Source organism: Phodopus roborovskii, unplaced genomic scaffold (genome assembly GCF_943737965.1).
Source record: "Phodopus roborovskii unplaced genomic scaffold, PHOROB, whole genome shotgun sequence".
NCBI lineage: Eukaryota > Metazoa > Chordata > Mammalia > Rodentia > Cricetidae > Phodopus > Phodopus roborovskii.
The window spans coordinates 26,191,901-26,214,867 of NW_026126525.1; the positions used below are offsets into that span (position 1 = coordinate 26,191,901).

General features: G+C 42.0%; 1 protein-coding gene across 1 annotated transcript in view; it reads left to right on the forward strand.

The window, feature by feature from the left end:
* The window catches only part of Kdr (kinase insert domain receptor), a 43,631-nt gene that overhangs the window by 2,134 nt on the left and 18,530 nt on the right, over positions 1–22,967 (forward strand). Inside the window, exons 2-18 of the mRNA XM_051198617.1 lie at positions 1,928–2,021; positions 3,966–4,159; positions 7,406–7,536; positions 7,773–7,941; positions 8,502–8,641; positions 9,364–9,541; positions 10,870–10,984; positions 11,071–11,234; positions 12,889–13,045; positions 13,947–14,058; positions 14,977–15,082; positions 15,842–16,183; positions 18,173–18,319; positions 19,037–19,168; positions 21,738–21,844; positions 22,276–22,411; positions 22,776–22,880. Of these exons, the coding sequence (XP_051054574.1) occupies positions 1,928–2,021; positions 3,966–4,159; positions 7,406–7,536; positions 7,773–7,941; positions 8,502–8,641; positions 9,364–9,541; positions 10,870–10,984; positions 11,071–11,234; positions 12,889–13,045; positions 13,947–14,058; positions 14,977–15,082; positions 15,842–16,183; positions 18,173–18,319; positions 19,037–19,168; positions 21,738–21,844; positions 22,276–22,411; positions 22,776–22,880 (2,529 nt within the window). The remainder of the gene's footprint in view (positions 1–1,927; positions 2,022–3,965; positions 4,160–7,405; positions 7,537–7,772; positions 7,942–8,501; positions 8,642–9,363; positions 9,542–10,869; positions 10,985–11,070; positions 11,235–12,888; positions 13,046–13,946; positions 14,059–14,976; positions 15,083–15,841; positions 16,184–18,172; positions 18,320–19,036; positions 19,169–21,737; positions 21,845–22,275; positions 22,412–22,775; positions 22,881–22,967) is intronic.

Genomic DNA, 22,967 nt, shown 5'->3' on the forward strand with positions numbered 1-22,967 from the left:
TCATCTGCTGTGGAGATGGCGTGGACACAGTTTATTGAATGGCTAGTTATTTACTACCACATTTTCCCTTACACATCTGCCCAACTAGTGGCTTCTTTTTCATTTGGCTCATCATATGAGTGGTATATAGTTATTGTTTTTGGACTAATTTTTCTCATTCATGTTTAAAATCTATTTGTCAAGCAAATTGTTTGATTTTTCACTTCTCAAACAAAATAGCATTCCATCATTGGAAGATCCATTTATGAACATTTTAATTGCTTGCCTATATTAAGGGCAATGATTTCTTTCATATTGAAAAGTGTTACAATGATTGATTGAACATGACTAATTAGTTCTGTAGCTGTCTTAGGCTGTCCTCCAGAGCACCTGTGACACAGTTACTTTAAATGCCACTTAAAACGCATATTTGCCGACCTAGGAATATCCAAACACCACATAAAGTTCAGAACCACTGTCCAAACACAAGTCATTGATGATGTCAACTAGCTTCTGAGGCTATTTAATGTCATTTCATTTCCAATGTTTGAAAATATGTCAGCAGTCAATAAACCTATGGTTATATCAGCAGCATATAAGCATATGATTAGATTGGGTGTATTTGGGGTGGTATAGCTGTAGATTGTTTTGTACATCTGTGTAGGTGTGTGAGAGCCTGTGCTGTCAGTTAACAACCTGCCTCAAGTTATTCACATAGGGGCCACAGTGTCACAGCACTGGCTATTTGCCCTGACTATTTGCTCATACTCTCTTTATTCACACGGCCCTGTATTTGTTCATGCTCACTTATTTGCCCAACGAGGTCAATGGCAGCTGAGACCCTACGAGTCATCTGTTCTCAGTTGGTGTGAATTCGAAAGCCTGGGTGGCTGCCTGGTATTAATTAGTTATTTTTTTTTCTTTTGAGACAGTCTCACTATGTGAGGCCAGCCCAGGCTAGCCTCAAACTTACAGTCCTCTTGTTTGGTTCATTTGAGTGCTGGATTTCCAGGTGTGTACCGCCATGCTAGGCAGGTCAGTTACGTTTTCAAGCTGAGAGCTGGATCATTTTGATGTCACTTAGCATGGTGGGCAACTTCTCTTTTTCTCATGCTTTTAACATGCGTGGTAACGCTTTACATTTAGGTGACTGACACCTAGTCATCTTGCTGTGACATGACCTGTAGAGAAGTGTACCTCTCATGATGTTTTCCTGCATTTTAATTCTTTAGGTAACATGTATCTTGTGTCTGGAGTTTTGTGTTGAGATGAGCTCAGAGCTTTGATTAATTATCAGTTGAGACTCCCTCATTGTAGCTCATTAGAGTTACACTATTTTAAGTTTTGCTCAGAGAAAAAGTATATTAATATGCATGTATGCATGAACTTGAGAAATGTTTCTCTTCCTCAATTCCTTTTCCTTCATTTAAATGTACTGTCTTTAGGAGCCACTACCTCAGCTTGGTTACCAGAGGAAATCTGCTACACAGCATGATAAAAGACAATGGGACAAGGTCAGAGTGGCTCCTGCCCCTTTCAGGGGTATGGAGATGAGCTGTATAGAGGAGCTCTCTCCAGGGAGTTTTCATTAATCAGCAATTTAGTCAGATGTGTACATCCTATGCTTTCCCAAGGGCCTGAGATCATCAGATGGTGGCTCACTGGATTTCAATGTCCCATATCCTTTTGTAAGACCTTGAAGTTGGCAGTGCAGGAAAACAGGAACTCCACCCTAGCGCCGTGAATTGCAGAACTGTTGTGTTGGTTTGTGACCATCTGCCCATTCTTCCTGTTATGACAGAGCCTGTGAACTTTTACTGGGAATGGGGCAAAGCAGATTCCACTTTTATACGATGAATTGCTGAAGAGGCCTTTTAAAACTTGGAGTGTGCATTGTTTATGGAAGGTATTTCCTATTGGGTCTGACTCTTATCTAATTTGTTTCTAGGTTTGCCGGATGATTCCCTCCATCCACCCAAGCTCAGCACACAAAAAGATGTACTTACAATTTTGGCAAATACAACCCTTCAGATTACTTGCAGGTAAGGGTTCATTTTAGATTCAGATTTCCTGTGTGAAAAGACCCATTGTTTATTGAGGTCACAACAATTTCCATTACTGCAGAATTATAATTGTATTGTTGTAATTGTTTATAAGTCATGAGGCTTCTAAGAACTCAAGCAATAATGAAACAATGAGAAAGGTCTCTTCAAACTTTTGAACTGTTTTTCTGGGCCTTTTCAACACGTACAAGCATTTTGCACAAATGCAACACCCACACATGCATACGCACAAGCATGCACACATGTACATGCATGCCAAAAACTGACATGTGATAGACATTCATGACTATTGATGAATCAGTAAAGTTAAGGACTTATCCTTGTGAAATAGAGTTGAAGTTTGAGCCATGTTCATGTCAGTCTGAATGGTTTTTGGACATCTTTATAAGAAATGTATTCTACAAATGAAATTCTGTCTGTAGTAGCAATTTAATCTCTAGTCAACAATGTTCCTGACCAGCTTAAATCATGAACTTCATACTGTGGCTTGATGTTCAGGGCCTCTTTCCCTCTTGCCAGCAAGAAGCCATGCTGCTGATGCTAGATAAGCAGGGAAACAGAACTTTTGGACAAGAGGAGGCCTCTAGAATTTTGCTTTTCAACCAAGACACAAGAAAGTAAATATAGAATAGATTAGAAGAGGTGTAGGTGGATGTGGTGCTCATTTATGAATGACCCAGAGGTCTCTGCAGACCAGTGTGGTTTTAGTGGAGATGGTGATAGATAATGATGCCATCTAAGAGTGCTTGGTGCCACAAAGAACCTTGGCAGCTTGTGGTCATTGCTTCTTACTTGGAGAATACCAAGTGGTCCACAGCATAATTCAGGTCTGTTTTAGATTGTTGCATGTGGAGAGGCCCTAGGCCTCTTATCTAAGGGCTGCAAAGTCACCAATACCCAGCCTTTGGGGGGGGGGAACAAAAACAGAAAGCCATAGCAGGAGCTGTTTATCTTCGATAAGTCATGGTGTTTCCAGAGACTTCCCCCTCTACCTAGCCTCAGATACAAAGGTCACTTAAGATCTGCAAAGGTTCCCCTCCTCCCTTTAAGGGAAACTTCAGAAACATTTCTTGTGTTCTGAGCAAACCCGGGAGTGAACAGGCACAGTCAAAACTGTGATGTCCTGGGAGATTCAAGTTCTTTGAATGAAGGCTCAGTGGGCCACATTGTTTTATTCCTATTGGCTACCTTCCTTTGTCTTGGGGAGGAATGGAGCAATGAAAGTATTGTCTATTTAACTTGACCCTTGCGAGGATGTACCAAGAGCCTCTTCTCTTGATACCCTCTCTTTTTCCTCCCCCAATACCTACATGATGATTCTGGCTTCCCTGCTGCTCCCCCAACACTCCAGATGCTCACTGGTCCCTGTCCTTCACATCTACCATTCTTGCTTGAAATGCTGTTCCTTGTCATTTGCATAGGGCCAGCTTGGCCAAGTTCCTCCCTGTTCTTTGCTTCTTTTATGTTTTTCTTCACAGCACTAAATCAACACCTTTTATACAATGACTCGTATGTCCTACTTGTCTCTCCCTCATTAGAGTGAGCTTTCATAAAGGCATTGATTTATGTGTTCTTGGTGTACACTGGGCAAGTGCTCTAGCAGTGAACATCCTATGTTTGGTTCCTTAAAGCTGTGTTTTTTGTCCTTAATACTGCATAGCCATCATATGTACTTAAAAAGTGTTCACTGAAACAATGAATGTGTGGACTAACAGAAAACACATGACCCCATGGGTGATTTCTGAAATAGTGTGTGATCTTTGGTGGCATGGCCATGCATTCTGTCTGCCATTGGTGTCTATCAACTTTAAAGTGTCTGTTGTGCATTTTATGTGCATGTGAGAACCAAACCTTTCCTTCTCTGAGTCATAGCCTCATGCCACGGAGTGTCACATTAATACCTGCCTGGAATACATTTTTCAGGGGACAGAGGGACCTGGGTTGGCTTTGGCCCAACAATCATCGTTCTGAGGAAAGGGTGTTGGTGACTGAATGCAGTGATAGTGTCTTCTGCAAGACACTCACAATTCCAAAAGTGGTTTCAAATGATACTGGAGCCTACAAGTGCTTCTATCAGGATGTCGACATGGCCTCCAGCATTTATGTCCATGTTCAAGGTAAGCAGTAGATAAGAACGTACTTCCCACATCCACTTACTAGGCCTAAACCACAACAGGCACAAGAAAAGTTGAATCCAACAGGAGTCTTGATGGAAAGGCTGTTTGCCAAAAGGAATATAAAATCTGCTCTCCCAGGCTTCTTTTGAGAAAGGACACACTGAGTCTGGGCTTTGGTCTGAGCTGCATCTGTCTTCTTCAGTTAGGTCAGTCCTGGTCCCTTCTCTATGGTGCTCCGAGATTCTTTGTGACCTGCCATGGGCTATAGGGACTCATAAAATGCTTTCTCCTGTTTGAGACCCTGAGATCTTAGAAATGGAGGGAGATTGGAGGTGAATTATAGAGAGGTTTCTGTGGTGAGATAGGTTATCTGTAGCAGGGAGGAGGTTTTTTGCAGGAATGCATAGTGAAATAGCCAAGGACTCTGGAGGTTGTGTTTTTCCCCCTCCCCCATAAGATCTTTCCTTTCCAGGCTCACACTTTATTTAAAAAAAAATCCACATACCCATGTGCAAAGCACAACACCACCTCAAAAGAATCCTTGGAGGACTGCATTTCTTGTCTTTGCTTATGTGCTTTGAGAGGGCTTGAAGTTTGCAATCCATTCCAGGAAGATGCAGCCTAGAGACATAAAAAAATCACTTCATAGTTAGAGAGAGTATTTTATTTTAAGGGGCTGAGTAGCTGTGTGGACTTCCTTTGCATAGTTCACCTTTAAGAGCTAATGATTTAGGACTGATTTACGAAAGACCTTTCATTTTATGTCAAAGGATTAGCTTAGCTTTTGTCTCACATCAAAGGATTACTTTAGCACTATAAGCAAAGGCATGTAACTTAGCATCTTTAGAATTAAAAACAAAAAACTACAAGACAACATGCATTCAACATTTAGAGTATGAATTATGATCTATTTTATATTTTAAAAATTGCACACCACCTTTTCTTGTGAAAAACTTGTCTTCACTTGTGAGACGCCTGTAATATGCACTTCTCAGGAATATAAAGGCTGCATTATAGTTAAAGATTTACAAGTTTTTATTTTGTGAATGAGTTTTTCATGTTTGTGTGTGTACTGTGTGCATGTCTACTATTTGTGGGGGGGTCATAAGAGGGCATTAGACCCCCCCCTGGACCTGGAGTTACAGATGACTCTGAGCCACCATGGGTGCTAAGAAATGAATGCAAATGCCTGCAGGAGCAGCCAGCACTTCTAAGTGCTGGACTGTCTCTCCAAGTCTGGTTACATTATATTTGACAAGGGCTGTGTTTCCTTTGGAGAAGGGTAGGTCTTTAAAGGTATTTTATTTATTTATTTATTTATTTATTTATTTATTTATTTATTTATTCATCTGTATGCAATCTTACATCTCAGACGATTTGAGACCCGTGGAAATGACTTTTGAGATTTTTTTTCTAGAAGCCACTAATACCAGACAGGAAGGCTCTTCATCAGGGCAGCACCCTTGCAGACCTGCCCTTCCCTTTCAGTGGGAGACTGTCCCAATGACCCATGTGCGCTGGCGCTGCTCAGTAGTTGGGCATTCTTTTTGCCCAGGGTAAGCAAAGGCTAAGAGGGGGTTCTGTACTCTCCTCCTCACTCTGCAGAATCAAGGGAGACAGACCTTGGGGAATGTCTGGCTCCTTTTGATCTGGCAGTCTTGGGAGATGTGGCTCTCTCAGAAGACTGCAAGGATTTCCTGCTCTCTGCCTGTCTGGAAATACTACAAGATGAGACTCTCCCACAATATCTCCTGACTTCCTTCTCCCTGAGTCAGGAAACCTGGAGACATGTAAAAAGTCATTTCTTGAGTTACAGTAAATATTTTATTTTGAGAGGATGCATGGTTGTTTAATGCTCTTTTGTTTATTTCCCCTGTAAGGCTACCAAAATAGAATCGATTTGCCAAATAGCTTTAGTCTTAAGTCAAGAGATTAATTTATCTTCTCCAGGCTCCGAATGAAGCAAGTAATAGTCCATTAACATGTGCATGGAGGGTAGGCAATAGCAACAAGCGGTGGTCTCTAACACCTTTGGATCCACCATGAAATTCTGCTCCTGCCTCAGCTTAGCATTTTAAGTTGGTAATGAAGTTTAACAACAGGAAAGAAAGCTTTGAATGTTATTCCCTATGGGTAGGTCCTTAATGTCCCCCTATGGTCCCCACCTTACTTCCTCTGTCCTCTGACCCATCTAGCAGTGGATGGAGCCAGGAAGCTGGCCTTGGCCTCCTATGATAATAGCTATGGCATGGGGGGGGGGGGTGAAGCTAGCTGTATTTCTATGCTTTCCAGCTGGGGAGGAAACCAGATTTTTGCTGTTGAAAGGAATTAGCTACTTTTCTTCCCTTTGGCTTCATTAACTCTTTTTTTCACCCCTGGAAAGGCTTGATCAGATGTGTATGGGGGTGGGTGGGGGGTAGGAGCTGAGATTTTATCTCTGAGATTTCAAGTGGTGGCTCCAGACCATGTCCTCTATCTCTGGGGAATGGAGTAAATTCCCAGCCATGTATTAATGCAGTGTGAATTCTCTCTGAAGGTTATCAAAAGGACTCTGGCTTTTGGTCCAATCTTTTGGCATTATGGTTTTCTAAGTATTTATTGTCAGAGATATATTAATAAAGTTTAAAGCTTGAACTGGATGTATTGGCTATTAAACATTATTGCATAAAATCTTACATCTTCAGTGCTCACAGTCTTAAGGTATTATAGAAATCATTCTTTTGAATGACTGACTCATCTAATTGCTACTTGCTCTTAGTTTAAAGATTTCAGTTTCTTTTCAGGTCATTTATACTATTTGCCTACTGAAAGAAATGAAGTTTTAGCATCATAAAATTCATAGTTTCAGTGTATGGATTTAAATTAAAATGCTTATTTTATTAAAAAAATATAATAATCTATTAAATCATGGAATTTCGAAAATAGATTATACTTGCTACTATTCCATGTGCAGAAGTTAAGCGCATTTTTGTAGTTTTCATTCAGATCTTCTCTCTCTCTCTCTCTCTCTCTCTGTGTGTGTGTGTGTGTGTGTGTGTGTGCATGTGTGTGTGTATGTCTGTATATGTATATGCTTCTTTCCCCTTCCTTGGCCATAGCTTTGGAGCCAAATATCTACATGCAGATTAACCTATGGGCATGCAAGTTGTCAATGGTAATCATTCACTCATTCAGTTAGGGTTCATGGATCCAAGAATACCAACTGTCCTGCTAATAACTCACTGGAAGACTTCACTTTTCTTCCAGATTACAGGTCACCATTCATCGCTTCTGTCAGTGATCAGCATGACATCGTGTACATCACTGAGAACAAGAACAAAACCGTGGTGATTCCATGCCGAGGGTCAGTTTCAAGCCTCAACGTGTCACTCTGTGCGGTGAGTTGCCTCTTTTTTCAGTCACTTCCTAAGTTTCCAGGCTGTAAGCCTCTTTGCCGATGTGCTTCCTGTTTCCAATAGCAGGTCAATAGTGAACTGTAAAGGCCCTTAGGGAGGGTCAACAGCACAATAAACAAAACCAAACTATGTTCCTGATAGTAAGATGGAGCCTTCAGGAGTTATCAAGTTCTGAAAGCACTGAGTTAAATGCTCACTGTTTCTTTGTTGCTATCTAGAGATATCCAGAAAAGAGGTTTGTTCCTGATGGAAACAGAATCTCCTGGGACAGTGAGAAAGGCTTTACTATCCCCAGTTACATGATCAGCTATGCCGGCATGGTCTTCTGTGAGGCAAAGATCAATGATGAAACCTACCAGTCTATCATGTACATAGTTGTGGTTATAGGTAAGTGGGTGTTTTCTTTCTGTGCCATTAATACCATCTAATGAAGAGTGGCTTTTCTACGATCCTGGAGAGGAAGGTGTAGGGTGAAGGGCAAGGGGTGTGGAAAAAGATATTAGCTCAGGCTACAGAGGTGGTCAACTCCTTATAGATACTCTTTTCTACCAGACGCTGTGGAGGGAGGGGGGCTCCTCCTTTCTGGCCAAGACTAAGAATGAAAAAGTATCACCACAGGAGCTTGTGTTATGAAAAATACAATATTCAGATCACCACTTGGCACCAGTTCTTTTAATTGTATCTATTTTATGGAAAGTTCAGCAATTTACTCAAGTAGGCCCCATTAGCCTAGATTTTATTATTCACTGGGTTACAACATTTTCAGAACCGCTGAAGATAGTGATTTGTAAATCACTATAAACCTTTTTTCCTGAAAGCCATCAAAAAGCAGTGAGTCCTCCAAAGAGAAGTGATGTCACACACTTTGCACCACTTTAAAAGACGTGTGCCAAGTCCTGGATGTCTTTTCCGTCTTACTTTCTGTTTTTATCATTTACTCTCTCCAGGATATAGGATTTATGATGTGACCCTGAGCCCCCCTCATAGAGTCGAGCTATCTGCGGGAGAGAAGCTTGTCTTAAATTGTACAGCAAGAACTGAGCTCAACGTGGGACTTGTTATCAACTGGCAGCTCCCTTCTTTGAAGGTAACACAAACAGCTCAGAGCCAGACCTCTGAATACTTTGATAATACACCCTAATGAAGTTTGCTGAAGAGATATAGGGTCCCCTCTGGTCAGATAAATCATAAAGGCTTAAAAACGTGTATATATTCTGTGTGTGTGTGTGTGTGTGTGTGTGTGTGTGTCTCTCTCTCTCTCTCTCTCTCTCTCTCTCTCTACCCACCCACCCACACACACACACCCACACACACACACACACACACACCAATGCACTCACACTTTAATATAGAAGTACGGCAGAATACATAGCAACTATGAAAAGATACCTTGCTAGGAATCTCAACCCACCCTGCTATAGTTGGCCTGTGCATATTGGCCTCCACTAGGTTGACATTACATTATTTCTCTATTCTCTAAAGCCCTTGATCTGTTTTTCCCTTTAAGAGATGACCTGAGTTGCATTGCTCTTTAAACAGTTGTATTTGTATCTACACTCCGCACACATCTCATTCTCATTAGCTAAAGAAGTCTTCATAGTTCTACCTCAGTTCCAAGCATTTCAACTTCCACTCATTTCTCTTGAATCACAATATATATGTTGTTGATGTGGTGCTTAAAGCCTTAATTAATAATGGTAGTGCTCACCAAGGGACAGGACTTGATTCTGTGGGTCTCTAGGACTATTGGATGGTTAGTTGTTCTCCTGGGCTGTGAACATTTGCAAAATTCTTTTTTTTTCTTCTCAGCATCAGCATAAGAAGATTATAAACCGGGACTTGAAACCCCTTCCTGGGACTGTGACGAAGAAATTTTTGAGCACCTTGATAATCGATAGTGTGACCCGGAATGATCAAGGGCTATATATCTGCACAGCATTCAGTGGGCGGATAACCAAGAGAAACAGCACATATGTCCAAATTCATAGTAAGCGACCATTTTCTTGCTAATATACTGTACCTGTGAGAGTGAGATGACCTACATCAGTTCAAGTTATCTTGTTCATTTGGAAGATACTTTTGAGTTCTTGTTAACAAGGACACAAGGCCTAGAGGTCAACAGCTTAGCTTTGGAGTCAGGGACTTGGATTCAAAATCTCAACTTTGAAATGAAGCATGCTAAGTGCTCACTAGGCCTTACTTGTTAGAGCTGTTTCTGCGAGTATAGATATTATTAGAAGTAGAGTGCTGGTATATGTGGTGGTATGTTGTTTAAGATTTCAGTAAGGGAGGCTAAGGGCTTACTTGAAGAAGTATGCACCCTCAAATTGGGGAAACCCAGATTCAGTTGCTTTCTCTGTGGCTTTAGATAAATCACCCAAATTCTCGGTTGTGCACTCTCATTTGCATGCTGTCTCAGCTTAGATAATTTATGCTTGCTGGAGATCTGGCTTATGCTTTTACAGGGTTATTTTGCAGCTTACATGGAATAGTTTGTTTTGTGATGTCAGGGTCTTGCACAGGTTAGGTTAGTGATCTATCATTGTGCTACTGTAAGGTGGTGAAGGCAGAAGAGTGGAGAGAAGTTAGGAGCTGATTGTTCAAATCCAGGTGAGAGAAGATAGAGGACGTGGACTAGGGTATCTGTGGAGAGAGTAGAAGACACGAGATCCTGGGTCTATTGTGAAGGCATAGTCAACTAGACTTGCTGGTTGACTCGTTGGCTGTGATAAAGGCTTGAGCTTTAACACAAGCAGTGGAAGAGTGGTGTTACTAAGTGAAAGGGGTTGGGTGGGATGGGATTTGTAGAACAGCACTGAGTGAGTTCCTTTTGGAGATGCCCATTAAACATCCAGGAGGAGATGTTTGATATATAAACCTGAAATACAGAGAAGTCAGGCAGGGGTTGATAGTTTGTTTATGTAACAGATGCTTTAAATCTAGTACTAGACAGCAGAGGGGGCAGGGGAAGAGAGAGGTCTGAGGAGGGAGTGTTGGGGCAATCAACACCTAGAGTGTGGGTAGAGGGTGTTATGGCAGCAGAGGGCAAGGTATGCCCAGTGGTTCCCTGGGGGATCTAGAGAAGGTTGTGTGGAAGGATGGAAGCTGAAGGCTCATGAGAAAGCACTAGTGAGGACAGAATTCTGATAGACGGGAGCTGGAATGTGGCTGCAACAGACAGTGTGGCAACTCTCAGAATGATACTTTATACGTGTACCCCAACATCTAACTTTTCACTTGACTAAAAATCCAAACCAAAAAAGGCATTTGTAGTAACTTGGCATTCATGAGAGCCATTGTTTTGTTTTCTTCTAGCAAAACCTTTTATTGCTTTTGATAGCAGTATGGAATCTTTGGTGGAAGCAACGGTGGGCAGCCAAGTCCGAATCCCTGTCAAACACCTGAGTTACCCTGCTCCTGATATCAAATGGTAACTACTGGAAAGCAATGCAAAGTATTGGTCTGCATGAGATCAAATCCCTCTGTTGTGCTAATTCCTGGGACTATCTTCCATAGGTACAGAAATGGAAGACCCATTGAGTCCAATTACACAATGATAGTGGGTGATGAGCTCACAATCATGGAAGTGAGTGAACGAGACGCAGGAAACTACACAATCGTTCTCACCAATCCCATTTCAATGGAGAAACAGAGCCATGTGGTTTCCCTGGTTGTGAATGGTGAGTTCATTCAATGCTTCCTCTGCTCAAAATTTACTAGGAAAAAAGAGACTGAATCTTCCTACATCTCCTAGCCATCATTCCTTTGTCTCCTGTTGCATCATCCACATCATTAATTGAGCCAATGCATAAAAAATGAAAAATGACCCAGGGAGGTGAACTTGAAAGGAGATGTGGTATGATGGCGTATTCTGGCCATGCTTCCTAAGTCATGTAAATATGCTGTTGGGGGTCAAGTGCAAGGTAGTAGTTGATGGTACCCTCCAGACAAATGCCTTTGGGGTCTCTTTAAGGTTCATGAGCTCCCATTGTTCTTGTCCACAAAACTACACATTGAGTGAAGATTTGGTAGATTCTCCTTGTATTGTGTATGACATTTTAGTCTGAAGTTTTAGCCTTTTCACTCCAGACACATGGCAGAACTCCACACAGGATCCCTGTGGAGACTAGCATTATTGGCTGACTTGCTGTCCTCTCAGAGGACATATCTTGAGTCTGTCCAGAAAAGATTATGAGTTTTTGACTTAAGGATAATTTAAACTTTTCATTCCCAAAGTGAATGTTATAATTATTTGAGGTCAGGGGCAAGAAGGTGTTATGGTCAAGCGAGTGTAGAAAGTACCACCATGCTGACTGCCAGCCTGTTTTTTCCTTATAGTATTTCACTATGCTAATGAATATTGTCTTTTCCAATGGGAGAGACAGAGGATAAACTAGCTTATTTGACTAGGGCACTTTTCCTCCCTCAGTAAATGCATTACTATTTTGCTCCAAATACAGTTGGAGAAATGCTTCTAGTGTAATTCTTCATGCTGACCCCACATATGAAAACTGTCTCACGACAGTAACGTACTTCCCACATGTCTCAGTCCTCTTCTGTGTGTCTGCTGAGCATGGCTTCACTTATTTTTTCTTTAGGGAATATTTTAAAGATACAAGTTCTGGGATGGTTGCTTAGAAGCAACATGGGCAAAGGGGATGCAAGAGAGGGGAGGAAGACAAGAGGTGATAAGTGCAATGGGAAGAAGATAACTGGACCTCAAAGACAGAGAAACAGTGAGCAACCCCATGGCTCTGCTTCCCGTAGTCACCACGTGCAATGAACCTTACTTAGCATTTCCCCCACCGTGAGCAATAAATACAGACGTGAGGTCTGGCTTCTGAACAGAAGCCAGAATGTCTACCTTTGTCCTGAATTTTGCCACATATTAACTGATGCCCTTGGGCAAGTCTTTTAATGTTTGCCTCATTTCTTCTCGTGTGTAGTGTGAGGGCCATAGCCACGGTTGTGAGGACTGAAAAGTCAATGGGAAGCATCTCAGTAAGACCGGGTGCACAAGAAATGTATTTGCTGTGTTAGGTTTTCTCTCTCCTCGCCCCATTCTTGCTAGGCTGGAGGACAAGGTCAATAACATTTTTAATGTAGAGTGAGTGAATGAGGCATGGGCGTGGAGAGTTTGCTTAAAGTCACACGGCTTATTGGGTTTTAGTTTTATGATAGCCTAAGAATTCAGGTTCCAAGTCTAGCTGTTCCTTTGGGAAAGCAAGCAGAGGTGAAACCATCTGAGTACAAAGGGCAGATCTGGTAGCTGAAATCATCTCCTTGTGCCTCATAGCAATCAGACAATTCACAGGCTGTCTTTTTTGTGTCCAGTCCCACCCCAGATTGGTGAGAAAGCCTTGATCTCTCCCATGGATTTCTATCAGTATGGTACCATGCAGACACTGACATGCACAGTCTATGCTAACCCTCCCCTACACCACATCCGCTGGTACTGGCAGCTAGAAGAATCGTGCTCTTACAAGCCCAGGTGAGCGGAGCCATGCAGTTTGTTTTGCTTGCCATCTTGTATTCTTTCTTGCCAATCAATGCTGCCAATATTTCTTCTAAACCCGCAAGGCTATCTCTAAAGATGTTACCCTTTGAATGGCACTTGAACTCTCCTACTTTCCTCTGTATCTTGAGTTTTAACAGACGTCCTGGCTTGGGGCATCCCACTGTGTGAGTCAGCATTCTTAGTTAGCCCTGATGTCCACCTCTCCAAATGAACACTGTTTGCTTAGTTTGCTAATTGCCAGTCTTTGGATCTCCTCCTATCTGTGAGCTGGGGAGGACCATATTGCTCATTTTTATCTGTGGGAAGGTCCATCTCTCAGAGGAAGTGCTGATGGATGGGAGGTGGTGATAAACCTAGCCCAGACCTCAAGAGCCTTAGGCCCAGCTTATCAAGTTCTACCACAAGGACAGACATCCTTAGGGAAAACAACAGCCACCACCTTCAACCTACCATCCCAAGCATCCCCACTTCCTGTTGTTGTTTTGAAATAGCAAACACTGGTTTCTTCCTCAGCTGCTGGTCATTTCCTAAACAAAAGCCACAGCCCCAGAGAGACGACTTTAAGAAGCCCATTGGCTCCCAAGTTTCCCTACCTTCCTTTGAACTGAATTGACTTGAATTGTCTTGTCGATCCAACTTATGAATGGAGATGTGTTCCCAGAATAGCTGCTTCCCTCCTGTAACCTCAGTCAACCACCTTGGACCTTTCCACTGTCGTTGACATCTATTTTTAATTGGTGCCAAGTCCTGTGAAGTGTTAGCCTGCATCGAAAGTTACCACTGAGAACATGATAACCAAGGTCTGACCCTTTGCTGCACTATTGATTCAAAAGAAAGAGAAGTCTTGACATGCTATGCTTTCTCCCTCATACAGCCACACAAACCCATATACTTGCAAAGAATGGAGACATGTGGAGGATTTCCAGGGGGGAAACAAGATCGAAGTCACAAAAAATCAATATGCTCTAATTGAAGGAAAAAACAAAGTGAGTCTGAAATTCTTGATTTTGTATCTCTATTTCTAGTTCTCACTTCTACATAGAAGATGGTACAATAACTTGCAAAGGTATATTGAAGGTTATTAATCAAAGAGCCTGTGTGATACCATCCATAATAGCCAAGTTATAGAGTCAACCTAGGTAGATAAAGGAAGTGTGAGCTTTACACACACACACACACACACACACATACACATACACGTGAGCGCATGCACACACGTACACTCATGCACACACACAGGTGCTTTCATCTTTAAAGAAGAACTAATTGATGCCATTTGCAGAAAAACGGGATCATAGTGTTTAACTAAATAAGCCAGACTTAGAAGTACAGATGTTTTTCCCTCATATAAATCAAGATTTAAAAAAAAAAAAGACACAAAGATAGGAGCACTATTTGGGAAGAGGAGGGAGGTCATTTGGATGGAGGAGAGGGAACAGATAGGGTAATTGGGAGAGAATATAATCTAAGTATATTATGTACAAGAAATGTCATAATGAAGCCTGTTATTGTATACAATTAATACCTACTAATTTAAAAAGGGAAGAAAGAACACAGTACCCACAGCTTACTAGCAGTTTATGGAAGAGAAACAAATCATGTAATGCCATCCAGTATACACACCTGTTGAAAGGGAATTCTGATTCTGTGCACATGAAAAATGAAAACTGTTCAGAATACCCACTAAAGCCAATCCTTGAGGATTTCCAAAGCACGTCTGCATCCCGGGCATAACACCGAGTTAGAGCCGCTTAACTTGGAAGGTGGGCAGTGTGTAGCGTGAATGGCAAAGGCCAGTCTTAGCAGGTGTGTGTGTGTGTGGGGGGGGCTGATGTATTCAGACTCAGGATGTGTGTGCATATTCAACCTGCATTATTCATGGCTTGGGACTTGTATGTTCACAGACTGTAAGTACTCTGGTTATAGCTGCCAATGTGTCAGCGTTGTACAAATGTGAGGCTGTGAACAAAGTTGGACGAGGCGAGAGAGTGATCTCCTTCCATGTGATCAGTGAGTAAACTCTTTGGGGAGGGTGGGAGGAGGCGCTGTCCCCCAGAAAATGCATGCTAAGCTGTGAGGTCCTCTGTTGTCCTTGTAGTTTGTGTGAGTGGTGTGGTGTGTAGTTAGGACTTGAAGGTAACAGAAGTTAAAATTGCTCAGATAGCCGCTGAGCTGCATGAGAGTTCGTGCGCCATCACTGGCCTGAGAATGCTTTCACAAGCTTTAAGCCTCCAACTCCATGCTGTGTGTGACTTGTCTTGCTCACCACTTAGTGTGACTCATGACTCACTGGGGTTCGAGATGTTTTCTGTGGGTGTGTTCTAGAACAGCAGTGTGGCCGAGGCTTTGGGAGGGAGTGGAATGGCATGAGCATACTGTACTGTGCCTTCCAACACTCCTGATTTTTTCTATATAGCTGGCTTTGTGGCTCAAGTATTTCATATGTAGTTTTACTGTCATGTGTTAATAAGAAGGCATTGTTAAAGTGTCTACATGATGGTTATAAATGCCTTGCTTTGGTTTTTTTTTTTTTTTTCAATTTGGAAACCATGTCCAGAACTCAAAGTGGAGTACAGTAAATACTTGTGGAAAATTAATTCACATTTCTAAATAAAATTTTGGGAAATGAACTGTCTGGGTTGGCTCTGACCTTGTAGTAATGGCTGGGGACTGCAAGACCTGTCTCTAAGTTCTTTGTAGCAACAAGATGACAATAGTGTCATGTACCAATTCAAGTCACCATCCTCTAATTATGGATTTGCATTTCAGAGTGTCCAGAAATTACTATGGAACCTGCTATCCAGCCAACTGAGCAGGAGAATGTGTCTCTCTTGTGCACTGCTGATAAAAATACATTTGAGAACCTCACTTGGTACAAGCTTGGCTCACAGGCAACATCGGTCCACATGGGAGAACCACTCACACCAGTCTGCAAGAATTTGGATCCTCTTTGGAAACTGAATGCCACCAGGCGTCCTGATAACACAAGTGACATCTTGATTGTAGCATTCCAGAATGCATCCCTGCAGGACCAAGGAGACTATGTCTGCTCTGCTCAAGATAGGAAGACAAAGAAAAAACATTGCCTAGTCAAACAACTCATCATCCTAGGTATGAAGGCATTCTTGGGCGATGATCCACAAAGCCTTAAATGCAGTGTGTTTGGATGCTATGTCAATAGTATAGGCCTCTGGGAACTTTTGTAGTAGGGTTAGTTCATTCCTAGAAGCAGAACAAAGCTAATAATGGTGAGGTGATGCATTAAACTTAGAAGTCAGCTCGGCTCTTTGTAGCCTTTATGATGTAGTCACTACCAGTATCTGCAAGGGATTAGCTCAGACCAGTGAGTTCCTGTGGCATCTTTGGGCATTCAGTGATTAAAATCAGAATGTTTGTGTAGCACTGTGAGCAAAGAGAGTGCCAGAAACTCATAGTATGGACCTAGAAGGACAGGATGAGATGACAGACAAGCACTAGGTGATCATACCATTGTGAGGTCTCCAATTCATAAGGACAAATATTGGTCTATGCTTGCTTACTGTAACGTTAGCCATGGAACACAGTGGCAAATACTAGGGTGTAATTTGACCATAGAACACAGTGGCATATACTAGGTGCTCAGTGTGATACTTGCTTCACAAACATTATGGTGAGGGAGTGAGTTATAAGATCTAGAAGACTCTATGGAAAGCATGCTACATTCATTGCCTGTATTTCTGTGGTATCCCCTGTGGGGATGTTCTCTATGTCTTGTTTAACCTTGTACTTTGCACAAAACCTGGGCATTCTCTGCTCTGTCTCTGAGGAAATCTGGTGATTTTAGGGGATTTCTCTTACTTCCCTTTCCTTTCATTTCCTCCTTTCTTTGTTGTGCCCTTCAAGCTTCTTGTGAAGTGTATCTTCTCTCTTTTATAGTGCAAGGCAGAGAAACTTCCCAGCTTAACACATCTACACCAAAATTTTATACCAAATACCATCTTTTTTTTACTGATTTGGCTTATTTCAGGAAGCCCCTCCTAATAGACACCAGTGTAATGTTTTCTTTTATGAAGACTTGGGGACATAAGGAAAGATGTTTCAAGTTAAGTCATTCCCAAGGCCCTGGAAATCACACTGATGGCACATAGACCCAGTTATATTCTGTGGACATTAGTAGCTGGTCGAGCTGTGGAAGAATTTAGAAATAGGTATGAGGGGGGCTCTTGTCTTAACTATGACCAGGAAGTGCAAGATCATAGTCAGTAGGTGTGCTTCTATAAGGATTCCTGTGCTGTTTCCAGAAGTCTCTTCTTAGAAGATCAGACCCAGGATTTTTGTTTAAACTCTAATGTAATGCGCCCTAGAGGTAATGGCAATTTTCTAAGTGTTGAAGTGGATTTGGTTTGGACAAGATCTTTCTACAGCAGTTGGATGACTTACAGGAGGAGGGCAAATCTCGTGTCTTGCTGTACATGTAAACAAATGTCAGGTCCGTGACTTTTCACATGATGTTGTTTGGTTTGTTTGGGTTTTAGTGGAAATTAGACTGAACTTTCAGGTTCTCCTCATTCTATTATTAACACAACCATTTACTTGGTTATAGGGACTTGGGTGAGATACTTGAACCCCTAAACTGCAATCGTTTCACCTAAAAATAAGGCTAATGGCCTGGCCCTCATCATATATGACTGATAGTAAATATTAGAAATTATATAAAGCCATGCAACAAATGTAAGTTACTCTCTATGTACTTGTGCTGAAGTTTTGCCCTTCCAAGTGAAAGCATGCACTCTTAGTGGCTACAACCTTGCTGAAAAAGAGTTGTGCTTGGGGGAGAGCCTTGTGTAATTGTAGGAGGAAAACCCTACAACTTTTTAAAAAATCCCCCAGGACTCCTGAATTGTGATTTGCATGTAGGGTGATTAATTTGAATATTTAACCCTATGTCTTGGTCTGTTGGATCTGCCCTTCTTTATTATATTTCACTCCACTCATCCACCATCAATGCTCTTGTCACCATCCAGACAGCTTCAGCTTCTTAAGTTTAGACTGTTCAATAGTCACAGGACTATTGTTATAGTTGGAAGCATGGGCTCTATAATTTCCTTTTTATGTTCGTAGAACGCATGGCACCCATGATCATGGGAAATCTGGAGAATCAGACAACAATGATTGGTGAAACCATTGAAGTTGCTTGCCCAGCATCTGGAAACCCTACTCCAAACATCACATGGTTCAAAGACAATGAGACACTCGTGGAAGATTCGGGTGAGTGAAACTTGTCTATTTCTCTAGTGGTAGAATTTTATTTTCAAGGATACTGTGTAAGACTGCTCTCATTTCTAGGTTTGTTTCAAAGTTGAAAGAAAGTAATATTTATGGGACTGGGGAGACAGCTCAGTTAGTGAAATGCTTGCCATACAAGTGTGAGGACCTTCATTCACATCCCTAGAACCCATGTAGGAAACTAGACTCAGCATCCTTCTGTAGTATCAGTGCTAAGGGGCCGGGTGTATGTGTGGAGGGCGTGATGCAAGACAAGTGCATCCTTGGAGTCCATTTACCAGCCTGTCTAGCTGAATCACAGAGCTCCAGATTCAGAGAGAGACCCTGTGTCAAAAGAAGAAGGTATAAAATAATAAAGAAGACACCCAACATTGACCTCTGGTCTCTATGCACATGTTCCTCCCAACACACACACACACACACACACACACACACACACACGAACACATGAACACACAAAGTGGTAAAGGGTAAAGGGTCTATCTATCTGGTTCATTTCAGAGCCAGAAGCAGAATAGTTGGAGCTCTGTTGTTTTCACATGGAGATCCCATAGGAGAGTCGGGAGTCGATTCTGTGTGCCTCTGTAGAGCTGGATAAGAGCCATAGATGAAGGGCAGCAGCAACTATTCTGAAAATTTTCTTGATAAAGCATACATCACATTATCAGAAACAAAACAGGTGATTCCTTCCTCTTGTAGGTATTGTACTGAAAGATGGGAACCGGAACCTAACTATCCGAAGGGTGAGGAAGGAGGATGAAGGCCTCTACACCTGTCAGGCTTGCAATGTCCTTGGATGTGCAAGAGCGGAGACACTTTTCATAATCGAAGGTCAGTGTGATGTCATAGACCCCACAAATGGTTGTTTGTGATTAGTCTGTGCTGTTCATAGCCTCAAATACTTTGAGTGGAATGGAATGTGGGTGACTGCACTCTTCACGGTGGTCAAGTGTCTCATATCTAAAATATTTAGGAACAGATATAGCCCAGGTTTTATCATTTTTCACCAGTTTAATAGATATTTGGAGAGAGGACCTACATCCAAACATAAAACTCATTTAGACATCATATAAACCTTATACTCATAGCCAGGAGGTAATTTTACATAATATTTTCAGTGGCATCTGCCCTTTGACTGTGGCCCTTGACTGATGTAAGGGGTTAGTACTCAAAAAGTTTCCAATCTTAGTCCTCTGGGAGTTCTGAGTTAGAGATTCTCCCCCTGTTCTTCATACTCTGTCTTCAATGGGCTTGTGTTCTTTTAAACAGAAAACAAAATTAGAGGTGTACTTGCCTGTACCATATTTCCTATCCACTTGGCTCTCACTGTGAGGAAACTTAGGAGCGATGAATAACCTCCTGCCTGGTTATCACTTTGAATGGCCAAGTTAACTTAAAGGATTGACACTCCCATATCTATTTGGGAAAAAAGAATTAGAATTGGTGTTGCCATTGCTATTCAATTAGTGACAAGGATTCAGAATTTTCACTGGAGCTGAGGCTAGATTTACTCATAAACAATAGATGATTGCTTTTGTGACGTGGAAAATTGAGGGTTATTATTGAAAAATGAAAGGAAACCTCTTTCTCCTACTGTGTGTGTGTGTGCGTGCGTGCAGGATTGACGTGAAGACTGCCTTCTTTTCAGTCAGCACTCTATGACAAAATGTTTCAACTTATGAAGAGCGTGCCTGAGTCCTTTTTTTTTTCTTTTTTTTTTTTCTTTTGTAACCCACCAAGAGAACGGTGCAACTATATTGTGTGACTAGAGGAGTGGTGTGAAAGGGGGATGATTGAGGGAGGTAAGAGAGGTGGGTTTGGTCCCTTTAATCTGTCAAACTCACATTGTCAGATATTGCATTTAGAGCTACTATCATGTCCTCAAATCTGCAGGGATGTTAGGATTCTATAAACTGCATCTGCAAGTGAAGATGCCAAAGGCATGGTGGTTTTATCATCTCCAAAGGCATTCATATCTTAATGCTGATCCCAGCACCCATCAGTTCTCTCTGGTACTCTACCTCCCTCAATTAGCCTTCTGCATTAGGGTTACCCTGCCTAAGTGGGCATAGTGACATGGGTATTGTGGAGACTTCCTGGGGACAACAGCAGAATGTTCAGCTCTCAGAGGTTAACATGAGAATATTCATAACAGAAACTGATAGAGACAGTTGAACCTTTGATCTTTCTTCTGTATCATGTGAATAGGCTTCTGCATCTTTACATACAGATAGAGAATTATTTCCCTGGGAATCGTAGAGAAACCAAATCCACTTTCTGACACACTCAGAGCTTGTCTCCCAACTGGTGACTCTTATTTTGCCAACTAATTAATTGCTTGGCTTCTGGCTTCTGGGCTACTCCCCCCACCCAGCCAGCTTGGGGGCTCATTTCAACTCACACTACATAGTGTGAGTTAAGAGACAGAGACCCCAAGTGATAATTGTGTTCTAATCACCTCCCTCCTAATCACTTGGTGCTAAGAGCCTTCTGCCTGTAATCCCCCTCTTGGAACACACTCTGGAGAGGAGGCTACAGCTTTCCATGCCCTGCTTAGCTTTGCCTTTCCCCTCTCCTTTCACATAAGGGCCAGTGCCCTTATGCCAGTTCTTCTCTCTCTCTCTCTCTCTCTCTCTCTCTCTCTCTCTCTCTCTCTCTCTCTCTCTCTCTCTCTCTCTCTCCATTCCTCCCTCCCCCTTCTGCCACACAGGGAAAGGATTAAGTATTGGTCAGGTCAATTTGGATGAACCTAGTATAACCCTTGAACAATCCACCAACTTCTCGTGTCTCTCAAACAAGTAGCTTAATCCTTCAAATCTTATTCCTTCAGTCTGAAAACTTACTGAAAAAGTGAAGGAGGATAACATTTAAAGCAATAAGTTCATGGCAGGCGTGTGGTCATAAGTAGCTGTCTGGGCAAAGGGCTTCCCTTATTTCCTTGTGTGGTTTTCTAAATAATCATTTTTCCCATGCCACACAAGTGAAGACATGGACTATCAGCGCAAACCGAGACTGTATTACCCACAAATTATAGAAGTACCTTTTTTTCCCCCTCAAAAGAGGTCTCTTGCCAAACATCCTGTAAGTATTTCTTAATGCACCTATGGTTCATTGAGAAACTTATTGCTGGATGTTTTCATAAGCCTATGTGTCTGCTGTCTTTTAAGAATACTGGGAACTGGGCTGGAGTATGGATAGCTCAGCCGTTAGAGGCTAGGCTCACAACTAAAAATGTAAGAATGCTGGGAACTCCATCCAACTTAAGGAGTCTGGCTGTTGGTCTCTAGGGGTCTTGAAAGAGGATGAGCCTGAGGTTCTGCTTTCCATGTCATGCTTTTATCCCCTTCTGCCAAAGACCATGGGCTTCCAGTTGCTGATCACTCGAATGTGTGTCTTCCAGGTGCCCAGGAGAAGACCAACTTGGAAGTCATTATTCTTGTGGGCACTGCAGTGATTGCCATGTTCTTCTGGCTACTTCTTGTCATCGTTCTTCGGACCGTTAAGCGGGTAACAGCCTAACGTTCATCCTGTCCCTTGCATGTTGGTTTTTTGTGATTAATGGAACCTGACTGGGTTTCTTTCAGCTGCTTCTTCCCATTGTCATTGGCTCAGTGGGCACATTTTTACTTCAATACAATAACATTCTTGTCCATTTTCTTTGGCTGAACTATGGGCATTAATTGATGGAAGCCACTGGAGGGGTAAAGGGTCTGGACTGTCCACTGTAATTAAGATTTAGAAACTTTATTCTGAGCTCATTTTGGAAACTGAAGAGGCACTAGAAGCAGGGTTATAATAGGACTCCTCTCAAACTTCACGAGTTTTATTGGAAAATGAGACACCATGAATGGGTCCCCTATGAAACAGCAACAAGTACACAAAACAACAACCAAACAACAGGATCTGTGTGTGAGTGGAAGGGTTTTTATGCTTTCCAGGCCAATGAAGGGGAACTGAAGACGGGCTACTTGTCCATTGTCATGGATCCAGATGAACTTCCCTTGGATGAGCACTGTGAACGTTTGCCTTATGATGCTAGCAAATGGGAATTCCCCAGGGACCGGCTGAAACTAGGTGAGTTGTCAACTGGAATTAACTTGATATTGGTTTTACCAGTCCACCTAACTCTCCTTTAAGACAATGACATGTCTAGTCTATTCAGATGCTGTATTCTGATTCATAAATATTAATTCTAGTTCTAGACTTTGTGTAATCATCCATATAGTCTTCCAGCAAGACTATATGTAAGGAACACACACAATCATCCAAAGCAGGGCATATTGGAGGGTGAAGGGAAAAGCCAGAAGGAGGAATTAAAGTGAACTGTAGGTTTAAGTGGAATGCAACATCACCTTAACCAGTTAGAATCTTTACATAGCCGTCTGATAGTGTGACATGACAATCAAAATTTTGTAATTGCCATTATCATTGGTTCCAGGGAAACCTCTTGGCCGTGGTGCCTTTGGCCAAGTGATTGAGGCAGATGCCTTTGGAATTGACAAGACAGCGACTTGCAAAACAGTGGCGGTTAAAATGTTGAAAGGTAAAAAGCAAAATGACATTGTGATGTAGCTCTCTCTGTTTTGTTCATCATTAAGCATGGTATAAGGTTGTGCATAGGTGGGCCAGG